General features: G+C 42.1%; 1 protein-coding gene across 1 annotated transcript in view; it reads left to right on the forward strand.

The window, feature by feature from the left end:
• The window catches only part of LOC135524456 (cadherin-13-like), a 579,537-nt gene extending 568,532 nt beyond the window's left edge, over positions 1-11,005 (forward strand). The window contains exon 15 of the mRNA XM_064952007.1: positions 8,816-11,005. Within this exon, the coding sequence (XP_064808079.1) occupies positions 8,816-8,823 (8 nt within the window). The 3' untranslated portion in view covers positions 8,824-11,005. The remainder of the gene's footprint in view (positions 1-8,815) is intronic.
• The last annotated feature ends 1,552 nt before the right edge of the window (positions 11,006-12,557 follow it).

A 12,557-nucleotide genomic window follows, 5' to 3' on the forward strand; every position in this document is an offset into this window, starting at 1 on the left:
CTTAACAAATACCCGCATACTGTCATTATGATAGAGATGTAGTGATGCTAGTTTGTAGGGTGTTCACCCATAAAATTATTAATTCATTCAAGGTTTAAACAAATATGTCCATTCAATAGAAAATTCCGTAAGAAAAAATATAGTCCAAACCCCATACAGTTCATTCGGAAAGTAATCAGACCCCTTGACTTGTTCCACATTGTTACGTTACAGCCTTATTCTAAAATGGATCAAATATTTTTTTTCCCCTCGTCATTCTACACACAATACCCCATAGAAAGCAGAAAAAACTGAAATATGACATTTACATAAGTATTCAGACCCTTAACTCAGTACTTTGTTGAAGCACCTTTGACAGCGATTACAACCTCGAGTCTTCTTGGGTATGATGCTACAAGCATGGCACGCCTGTTTTTGGGGAGTTTCCCCCATTCTTCTCTACAGATTGTCTCAAGCTCTGTCAGGTTGGATTGGGAGCGTTGCTGCACAACTATTGTCAGATCTCTCCAGAGATGTTTGATCGGGTTCAAGTCCGGGCTCTGGCTGGGCCACTCAAGGACATTCAGAGACTTCTCCCAAAGCAACTCCTGTGTTGTCATGAATGTGTGCTTAGGGTTGTTGTTCTGTTGGAAGGTGAACCTTTGCCCACGTCTGAGGTCCTAGGCGCTCTGGAAGAGGTTTTCATCAAGGATCTCTCTGTGCTTTGCTGTGCTGTGCTGTGCTGACTAGTCTCCCAGTCCCTGCCTCTGAAAAACATCCCCACAGCATGAATCTGCCACCACCATGGTTCACCGTAGGGATGGTGCCAGGTTTCCTCCAGACATTACGCTTGGCAGTCAGGCCAAAGAGTTCAATCTTGGTTTTATCAGACCAGAGAATCTTGTTTCTAATGGTCTGAGAGTCTTTAGGTGCCTTTTGGCAAACTCCAAGGGGGCTGTCATTTGCCTTTAACTGAGAAGAGGGGTCCGTCTGGCCACTCTACCAGAAAGGCCTGATTGGTGGAGTGCTGCAGAGATTGTTGTCCTTTTGGAAGGTTTGCCCATCTCCACAGAGGAACTCTAGAGTTCTGTTAGAGTGACCATCGGGTTCTTGGTCTCCCTGACCAAGGCCCTTCTCCCCTGTTTGACTGGGCGGCCAACTCTAGGAAGTGTCTTTGTGGTTCCAAACTTCTTCCATTTAAGAATGATGGAGGCCACTTTGTTCTTGGGGACCTTCAATGCTGCAGAATATTTTTGGTACCTTTCCCCAGATCTGTCCCTTGACAGAATCCTGTCTCGGAGCTCTACGGACAATTCCTTCGAACTCATGGTTTTTGCTATGACATGCACTGTCAACTATGGGACCTTATATAGACAGGTGTGTGCCTTTCCAGATCATGTCCAATGAATTGAATTTAACACAGGTGGGCTCCCATCAAGTTGTAGAAAGAATGATCAATGGAAAAACAGGATGCACCTGTGCTCAATTTCGAGTCTCATAGCAAAGGGTCTGAATACTTATGTAAATTTCTGTTTTTAATGTTGAATAAATTTGCAAACATTTCTAAGAACCTGTTTTTGCTTTGTCATTATGAGGTATTGTGTATAGATTGCTGAGTCAGGTTTCTGATGTTTGATAAACATACAAAACAAATCTGCAGAACAGTGAAAGCAAGTCTCATCTGTTTTAAGTTAATAAGAAACGCTTTGATATTGCACTTTTGTTTTTACACACAATAATCATTTCACATTTATCCTACTGCATGACAACATGGACACAGAATCACGACAATAGAGCCTTGAAAATTCTAGACAAAAATCCGATAAGGCACCATCACTGCAATGTGCTAAGGACACATCATTTGTTTAGTTTTGACAGTACATTTATCGATGTCATTTAGATTTTAAAATACTTGTGTGGACTCATGCCACAATCACTCTGTAACTTAGTGACAATATTGCAATCTACAGGTAAATGCACTCACTCGGGGGCACTAGCGCTAACTGTAGAATTCTAATGTGCAGGGTTTGCTATTGCTCAGTCAACAATCTGTGTGAAAAGAGTTAGACTCTGGAACTTGCTTCCAGATGACATTAAGAATTGGCAAACTCTCAGTGAGTTTAAACATAAAGTAAAATTCATGTATAGACCTCCTAAATAATGACAGGTTCTGGACTAGAGGGCAATGACTATTCTCCATAGGCTTGGGTTTTTAAGACATGGATTGGCTTGGTTTGGGTTTGTGTTTGTGAAACTGTATGTTTAGTATGTATTCTTTGCTGTTTTTGTTTGTTGTTGTTTATGTATATGCATGTGTGCATGTATGTACTGTATATAAATGTATGTATACAGTATGTACTTCTATGAATGTCTTTATTTATTTAGTATTTTCTTTCTTTCTTTGTGTTTCTTTTCTGAATTTTCTTGTTATGTTACTGTCTATCTAGGGACGGGCACCGTAAAGTAGCGCAAGCTGACGTTATGATGCAATGCATCTTAATGTTGTATATTGCAATGTGTCAACGTTATTGCATCTGTCCCTACTCAAATAAATGAAATGAAACATTGGAATTGGAGTTGATTCCAAGGCAATACATTAAAGACAATAAATACAGAACTTGAAGCAACCACATATTTCGCCATGGAGCACGTTCTGATTGGCCGGTCAGGGGCCAAGCCTCGACACACCCACAACTTGTTTGTTCATCAAAACCCATCCCTTTCGAGCAAATAACAGCATCTGCGCCAATATCTGTGCTTATGAAAATAGCTAAAATATTTCTGACACACCCTCGAACTTATAGCACTACCCCCCCTGCGCTTACATTGACCTTTGCATTAGGTTTTACCATTGCATTAGGTCCACAATGCTCTTAAACTTTTAATCCATAGAAGTAAACAAGAGCAGTTATATCCAGACTCCACATTCCTCTCATATCGACATGCCCTGTGTAGTATACGCGTTCATTAAATCTCAAACATCTTCGCAGCTACTTGTAGGCGTGTTCCCAGCATCTCTTCTGTTTTTTATGATGTTTCTGTGTCTCCCCCACCGTTAGTCTGGCATCCCCTGCTACAGCCAGGAGCTTCCCAGGGACTCCTGTTGGGAGCTCAAGCTGTATATCTCATTTATACCATTAGTGATTAAATGTATAATTTCCCCCTCGATTGGGAATGGGAGGCATAATGAAGGAGATCTAACAGCCAGTCTATATAGATGCCTATCCTGTGTTCAGAGGGGGATTGGGGCTGAGCTGGTGTAATGGCTGAGTTCTGTGCGGTGTTCGGCAGGAGAGGAGCCAGAGGACGGAGGCGACGGGGTAATCTGTAATTCAACACACAGTGGAGCCATTGAGAGTGTTGAGCCTAAGACACCCACAGTTCTGATCATACCAAACAGCCACTGATTCCCTCTCTCTACCTCACATATCTCTTTCTCTCTCTATCCCTCATCTCTCTCACTCTCGCTCTCACTTCCCCTTCTCTCTCTGTTTTTCTTCTTCTTTATCACTCATTACTCTATGTCTCTATCTATCTCTCAACCTCCAGCCATCCCTGGTTTACAATCACTATCTCTTTTCTTCATCTCTTCATTTTCTCTCCATATCTCACTCACACTCCCTTTGGGTATGTATCTATCCATCTGTCCTCTCTCTGTCTGTCTACTTTTCATTCTGTCTCTCTAGAGTGCTGAGCCTAAGACACCCACAGTTCTGATCATACCAAGCAGGCTCTCTCTCTGTCTCAGTCTCTGTATCTCTGTCTCTCTCTCTCTCTGTCTCTGTGTGTGTTCTATATGCTAGATGAGCAGTGCTTTGTTATCAGTGGTCCCTGTGGAAATCAGTCTGTGTATGTGCACAGTGAATGTTAATTGGGTGGCTGTGTGGATTGTGAAATGCTCCTCCTTTGATCTGGCATTCATTAAGACACACCATACTGTACTGATACTCTGGCATTCATTATGACACACCATACTGTACTGATAAACTCTGGCATTCATTATGACACACCATACTATACTGATAGACTCTGGCATTTATTAACCAACCATGTACCTCAGCTAGGACTCCAAGCATGTCCTTTCATTGGTCAACACCATAGCTGAATGGGGTGTGTTATGGTAGAGCTGCAGACAGTAAGGCCTCAGCAGCAGGCACTGCAGCATATTATTCAGCTGAGCCGTGCAGCATGGAGAGACAGGTAGTGATATATAGAGGGAGGCAATCTTTGTCTGTGTGCCCAGTGGGAGCTGGTGAGAGAAGAGAGCTGGGCCACAGAGGTCCCCTCTGTATCAGAGTCAGTACAGCGATACACACACACAGAGAGATTACTTTTGTCAGGGCACATCAGCCTGACCCAGGCTCAACCACTCAGGGACAGATAGAGAGGAGAAAGGTGTGAGGAGATTAGACACAAGTCATACACACACACGTACACACACAATTTCATACGGTACGGGACTTCTGTCACACACCCACTCTCTCCCATCCATATGTACGTACATGTACCTTCACATAGGCAGACACACATTGTGAAAACACACTTTCAGAACATTTGCACATGTACTTTCTGCATATACATTAACATTGTGACTCTCTGCAGGCCTTCTATAGCAGGCTATGTGTACTTCAAGAAGGAAAGCTCTTAAACACTGAGTGGGTGGTGGAGGTTGCTGTAAGTCAACCAGAGAGGACTGCACTCAACCTAAGGAGAGACGCTGCTCCATCAATCTTCCTCACTGGGCGGCAGGCTCCAAAGTGACTGTCTCTCTGCCCAGCCCCACAGAAGAAAATCCATGTCCACATGTACCCTCCTGATCCTTTTCAAGGATAAAGAACTCCGGTGGTGTTACTTTTACACACTCTTAAATGATGTATGTAAGCCGCTGGGAAAGAGCCGGTGTTGAGAGAACACAGATATTCTACTGTAGCATTTACTGCTGCTAAATCCCTGGCTGAATCCAGGAGCTTAGTCCGTCCCTGTTGATGTGTGAGCCTCTACAGTGTGATCGACGTGTAGCAGGACTTTACCACAGACCCGTAACTCATTAGACACCAAATACCACTTGTATTTATGCTGCTTTTACTCAGACAACAGAGTCTAACTGGGCTTATAGTGGATTTCATATGTCAAAGAACACATAGATGTAGCTGGTGTATGTTTTGTTTGTTCTTGTGTTGTGGATCAAATTCTCTGGATGGTTCTTACTGTTTGCAATTTAATAACAAAATAAGGGCCATTGTTAGTAGCATTTTAATAAATGTAGTATAACTATTTTGTTGAGAAATGCTCTAAATAAGATTGGAAACCCAATTTGCGAGTGTGGCAGAGATGACCACAGTGCCCCCTATCTCCCTGTCAGTGAATGGCCTGACAGAAAGACCGTGTGTATGTATTATCTCTCTCCAGCAGGTTCTGTCAGGTCTAAAATGGAAGTCTAGCATCATGTGATGTTGGGGCTGTTGGATGGACAGGAGCATGTAAATATATAGTCATTTTTCGCATGAGCGCTGTGGGCACCACTGGCTTTTTAAGATGAATAGGTTTTTAGGTATTAAGCTTATGAGGAAAACACATGTGAGCGGAGGTGATAACGTGAAAGGCATGGGTGAACGAGCGGCTGCAGTATTAAACAAGTTGACATTTCCTCTCCCACTCCTATTGGGCTGTCTCAAGGCTCAGTCAACCTCCTGCAATCTCCTCTATGCAGTCTATGCAACATCACCAGCCCAGCACCACAGTCCAACATGGCCTGTTTTGCAATCTAACAGAGATGCTGAATGTTGTGCTATAGCAGTATAATGTTGACTGCATTGGGACACATTCACAATGATGCCCCTGTTATTAGCTATCAGTTAAAGGTTGATGAGGCTCTTTAGGGGATATTTGACATGTATTCCCTGTGTGGGTGTATTGTTGTTAGTGTTTGTCTGAGGCCGAGATGAGCTCTGTGGGATTTTATAAGCAGCTAGAGATCTGATAAGAGACTGGCTGACGAATCTCAGAGAGAAAATGCAATTCATCCACAAATAAGGGAATATACCCAGGCAGACTCCCTGCCATAGTCTGCCAACAACAATTCCTTCACAGTGATGTTTAAATCCACTTTCCTGCCCAAACAGCCACTCTCTCGGCTCTAATCCACTCAGTTACAGGAGCAGATTATTTAGGAGAAGGAGAAATAGGATCCTCCTCCTCCTTGGTAACATTCTTATTCCTCTTTTAATCCCTTTGTTCTAATTTAATAGGCATGACATTACCTGGCTGATAAACTCTCACCCTTGTACCCTCTTACCCTGAAATTGTTCTCCAATGTCATGTTTTATACTGTGTCTAGTCTAGTCATGCCTGTATTACTGGATGATGGCTCTTTGAGAACTATTTCATGTCTGGCAAAGATGTATTTGAAGAGCACTGATTTTCTTTTCATGCTATCATGCTATTTCATGCTATGTTTTATTTGAGTTGGTTCTAGTTTTGTCAGAACTACTCTCGTTGATGCCATAATGGGAAGCAAAGAGTGACAGTGAGGGTTGCTGCTATATGATTACATGTTCAAAAGGCAAACTTTGCATTCCTCCTTCTCTTCAGAAATGTAGCAGATATTGGATGTGGCTAACCATATGCTGTGAGACTTGTCTCTTGATATATTGACATTGAGAATGAGATGAAGATGGAGGAGAGCAGGGTAAATCCACAGGCAGGCAGGGAGGATGGTAATTCTGCTGGACTGGAGATTACGAGGGCAGCCCTTCTGTGAGCTATCACATTTGCCTCAACTCCAGCTGACTGCTGCCAGAAGCACTTTCACCCAATTAAGGTGATGGTGATTAGATCAAACAGCCCTCGGTCTCCCTTTATCCCTCTCTGCCTCCTCCTCCTCTGTCCCTTTCTCCCTCTCTTTCGCTCTCTCCATCTCCTCCCATCTCTCTTTCTTTCTCCGTCATTCCCTCCTCGTCTCAGCCTCTCCAGGTACAGCAGGTGTGATGGTCACATTTCCTTCCCCATTCTCACTCAGGTGGGTGGGAGTGAGGGAAGGAAGGGTCTCTTTTATCCACTCTTTGCAGGACTTCATTGCCTCCGTGTGAGAGCTGAGGTGAATTGATCTACCCGTGTATTTTCATGTTTCAGGCCATGAGTTTTTAGCCAGAGGGGGAACAATTGGTATGTTCCAAGGCCTGCATGCATGAATAAAAGTTCCCAGAGTCTCATTATATTTTCAAAACTTATCTCACGCAGCTCCAGAGTGTTGTTCAATTTAGATTTCCTTTTCAGAATCCCTTACACCCAGACAATAGAAAAGAGGGCCAGTGGAAAACAACTGTGAGAATAAAAAAAATCAATAGCACCTCCCATTAGATATTCCCCCCCATTGAATCAGGCACACTTTGATCGGCTCAATTCATTTCAAAATGTCTCGCAAAATTACATTTCACATTTCTCAAAACTACTCTCTAATCTTACGTGAGACAGAGGAGGAAGGACAGACAGAAAAAGAGAGACAGATATCACATAAAATAAAACAGAAAGTCTTAAATCAACCCTGAAAATCTTTAACAAAGAAAAAGATGCTGTAGACAGCTGTAGCTGCAGTCAGAATACATATCAAGCTGACTAACTGTGCCATATGCTCAATTTAACAAGGAAAGTAATAGTAGTGTGATCATGTACATTTATATACTTGATACTTCTTATGAACTTCTTCTACACTGCATTAATTTTCTTAGTAGATCTCGAAAGGAAAACCTACATAGACCTAAAAACTTACGTTGCATTTGTTCTTGGACTGACAGCTCAAGACTCGCAGGTCTTCAGTAAAAGTCAGGACATGTTATATATTTCTGTGTATCAGATATAAAATGCCTCTTCTATGGGCTAAAGATATTGCCTTTTTAATGTCCCTCCATTCAGATAGCAGATCTGTGTAGCATATAGACCTTGAGCAACCCAGCTGCTCTGCGGCAGAGCGAGAGCGTGTCTCCACTTTCAACAGGAACGACACACACACTTCTATACGGAGTCGTGAGCTCAGGCAGGATCAGCCCTATGGTCCTGAAGGGTCTGTTCTTTCTCTTCCAGACAGGGCTGAAAAACAACCACACTCATACAGTGGCTACAGTATATGTCATAATGGAGAAACAGAGAAAGAGAGAGAGAGAAACAGATATGGAGAGAGTTCTGAGTACAGCCCGCGGTGACAGCATAGAGGAAAGGAGACTAGTCCAGAGGAGAGAGATGGCAGAGAGAGACAGGCAGATGGATTGATAACATCTCACATTTCATATTGCGGTGTGTATGTGTGTCTGTGTGTGAGGAAAGGTACAGTATATACTGATAGCACTATCTGTAACAGCCTGTGTATTAAAGGTTATCATGCTGTAATCTGATTTATATCAGTGTAAGATATTTATGATACCTTTACTACTCTACTTGTATGTAACTCTTCATATATGACCCTGTGTAGATATAAAGGTAACAGGCTGCGATACATGTTTTTTTTGGAAGTGTGTGATACATTACAACTATAGAAAATACATATATATTGTCCCATTCAACTGGGACATGACAGAGGAGGATGTGTCATTGTCAAGCCCGGAGATGTTTCCATGTCCAGCTAAAAAGACAGATCATTGCGTTTCTAAATTCTGTCTAAATCTAGAACCAAGAATTTGTTTTTCAATCTTCTATGTCCTCTCCATCCTGAATCTTTAATGTATTGATGCCTATCACCTGTCTTGCGTAATTGATTGCAACTGATCTGTGTTGAAGATACCCTTAACTATCTGTTTATCTTTCTCTTCCTGTCTCTTCTCCTTTTTCTATTCTCTCCTTTCAGGCCTGTAAATGTTGCTGAAATCTACTGTAGTCTACATGCAACACTGAAGAGAAACAACATATCTCCCCTACGTGACCAAGCCTAAGGAAAGAGAAGACCTCTCACCATAACGACAACAACTAGCAAACAATTTAAAAAATACAGTTCAGACTGGACCTCTGTGGTACTGAGCTTCTTGGGTGTCCCAACGATATCTCACCCATCCGTGGCCCCAGGCTCCCCACCAGGTTTTAGTTACCCCCCCCCCCCCCCCTTCATCTCTACCTCACCCGTCTCTATGTCCATTACCGCCCCTAGCTCTGTTCCCCCTCACCTGAACAGTTGTCGTTGCCCCTGGTCTTCTCCCTTGCCCGTCCTTCTCCCACTCCTTGCCCGCCTGTCTTCTCCCTCCATCGCTGTGTTGTCATGGACACCACCGCCTAAATGGACTCTTTCGCTGGGAAAGGAAATACTGCATAGTCTGAGCTACTGGATACTGGATGGGGAAAAGCATTTACTTTTTGATGTATTACTTTATTTTATCTTGTTTCCTACTGTAATGAGAGACAAAAGCCAGTTTTTGTCTGCAGTGGTTGTGGTCTCTGTGGGCAAAATGGTAGCCATAAGCCTTCTCAAGTCAGAAGTTTCTGGAGTCTTTTTTGATTTATTTTGTTTCTATTGCATTAGTTGTCATGGAGTGGAAAACAATATCTTTATAGTAATGGTGTTAAACCTTTAAAAAAGTACACTATATATATTTTATTTTTTACCATTGTACAAATATATTAATTAACCTATGTACTTGGACTGAAGGCTCTTCAATTACCCTTACAGAAAAAAATGAAACCTTTTTGTGGACTTTAAGCACTATTTCTAATGCTATCGATGTGTTTCCTATTTTTTATGTAAATCAATTTTTGGGGTTGGAACCAAAATAAATGATTGTTCAATCGTTTCATTCGGAACAGAACCATTTTTTGTTGTTGTCCCATTCCACTGTTCCGACCAGCAAAATAAAGTTCTGTACCAGTTCAAACCCCCAAAAAGTAACAATTTATATTGTTCCTTTTCTGATTATTTTTTTTGCATTCAGCTCAACATTAAATTACTTCACCAATCAGGGCGTATAGAGCAGCTTGCTATGCGTGAGATGCGACAGAAATTTTGTGGCTGCTTCTTGGCTCCTGCGGCCTTTGTGACCTTGAGGACGTTGAACCACATGGTCTTGCTGAGTGGTCGGCACTCTCCGACGGTAACAATGTGGCTTGAAGCGTTGAGCATCTTGATATGACACGCATTATCTGGATTAGGCCCACAGAATTATACCTGCTAGGGATCGGCTTCAATGGAGGAACTTTAGAGAGTGGGCTTAACGTTGGACCAGAGCTAACTACCAGAATTATACCTGCTAGTGATCGGCTTCAATGGAGGAACTTTAGAGAGTGGGCTTAATGTTGGACCAGAGCTAGCTACCATAATTAAAAACCATACCTTTGGTAGTTAATAAATCCAATGTGAAACGTGATAAATATTGCATCCTTAACTAGTATTGAAAAAGTGAATCGCTTCTTTTCTAATTTAAAATCCCTCCCTAATTTCTGAATCATGCTTATAATGTCCGTAGGCTTCAGTAGTGGGAGGGGCAGGTAGCCTGCGCACACACTGGCAAAGATTTTCAGCTGGCAAATATGTTCGGCTGGCAGGGAGACGCTGGAATACGTTTCTGAGTGACAGAGTGAGGGCTTTGCATAGGTACTTTGTTGCATTTATACCGAAAAAAATGCCTGGAATGTAAAGGAACGTTTAACTGGTTCCCATGCTTTTCAAATTACGGTTCTGTTCCGGAACAGCATAGATCACTTTCGGTCCCTGTTCTGATTCTGTTCCTTGAAACCTGAACCAGTTCCAACCCCCGATCTGGAGTTTTCATTTGCTTTGAAGATTGGTAATCTGTCTGCCTTGTGTTACATGGTCTCGTTTGTACCACTAGAACCCCCCCCCCCACCCACCCACCCACCCACCTGAGTCACACAAAGAGGTCAAGGAAAGCTATTGAATTGGTGGTTTGTTTTTTGCCCTCGTAAAAAAAAGTGTGTATGGTTTGTGTGGAAGACCTCATGATTCATGATAAAGCAAAGAAAAATATGATATTTTGAATGAGTTATGTCTGTCTTTTGCACTAATTTAATAAAGCTGTTACTGTAATTCCCATCACTATACATGTTATTGTTTGTGTGAGCCCCATTGATTGACTTACAGGGCTAGTAAGTGTGTTTGCCAACTGGTTTTGCCAGCAAAATGGAGACTCAAGGTCACTCTCTAACAGGCCCAGAAACCATATCTAAAAAAAATGTGGGCCCCTCCGCAATGCAGAGATATGGTTTCTGGGCCCGTTAGAGGTCGCCCCATAGAACAACATGTAGCGTTTAAGCAAATTCTCTGCAATTCTACACATTTTTCCATGGGCAGAGTAAACATTTTGCATTTTTAAAATGTATTTCATGCAATTCTACTCATTTTGCCATGGGGAGGAGAGAGAACCTTGCCATTTTAAAGCTAGTTTCCTGCAATTCCACATATTTTGCCATGTGATGGAGAGAACATTTAGCTGTTTTAAAGCTCATTTCCTGCAATTGTGAAGATGTTCATATGATATCTGTGTGAGAGTGACTAACAGAATCAATGGGGGAAGTTTTCAAGATAATTTCCTGCAATTCTTAACATTTTGCCATGACTTATGCCATGTACATATGCTATCTGTGTGAGAATGATTAACAAAATCAATGGCGGCCCACATGAGGTCAGAGACCCTGGGCATGTGCCTTGCGTGCCTGGTCAGTAATTTATTAGGCTACAGATGAAATAACTTAAGATGAACTTCACAGGGTAATAAAAGTGCATGGTGATCTTGATGCAATACATTTGAGGGTCTGATTCTGGTGACATGATGATCGATCAATTCAAAATATTCTGCTCTTATCCATAATAATCCCATCATGTAGACTAGCCTACCTACACAGCCTACCTTACAGTATCTGCGAGCTGTTGGCTCGAGCGCACGTGCCAAGACCAGAGTAGGCACATTTACTATTTAACCCAGCAGTTTTTGTGACAAAACTATCAGTAGAGTTGAAAAGACAATGGATACACATTACACTTTAGATTTTTATTCGGTACATGGAAACTTAAAACCTGTTGCGACTCTAGGGGCAGTATTTTCATTTTTGTAAAAAAAACGTTCCCGTTTTAAACGGAATATTTTGTCAGGACAAGATGCTAGAATATGCATATAATAGACAGCTTTGGATAGAAAACACTCTAGCGTTTCCAAAACTGTAAAGATATTGTCTGTGAGTATAACAGAACTGATGTTGCAGGCGAAAGCCTGAGAAAAATCCAATCCGGAAGTGCCCCATATTTTGAAAGTGCTGCGTTCAAATGAGTCCCTATTGAGCTGTGAATGCCCTATCTACCAGTTTACGCTTTCTACGTATTCCCCAAGTGGTCTACAGCATTGTGACGTAGTTTTACGCATTTATGTTGAAGAAAAGCCGAAGGCGGCTACATTGCGTAAGTGGTCACATGGTGGCTCCGAGAGAGATTCTCGCGTAAAATACAGAGGTAGCCATTACTCCAATCGGTCCTACTGAAAAACTAATTGTCCCGACGGATATATTATCGAATAGAGAGATTGAGGATTGATTATAAACAACGTTTGCCATGTTTCTGTCGATATTATGAAGCTAATTTTGAATGTTTTTCG

Source organism: Oncorhynchus masou, chromosome 31, assembly GCF_036934945.1.
Source record: "Oncorhynchus masou masou isolate Uvic2021 chromosome 31, UVic_Omas_1.1, whole genome shotgun sequence".
NCBI classification, from domain to species: Eukaryota; Metazoa; Chordata; class Actinopteri; order Salmoniformes; family Salmonidae; genus Oncorhynchus; species Oncorhynchus masou.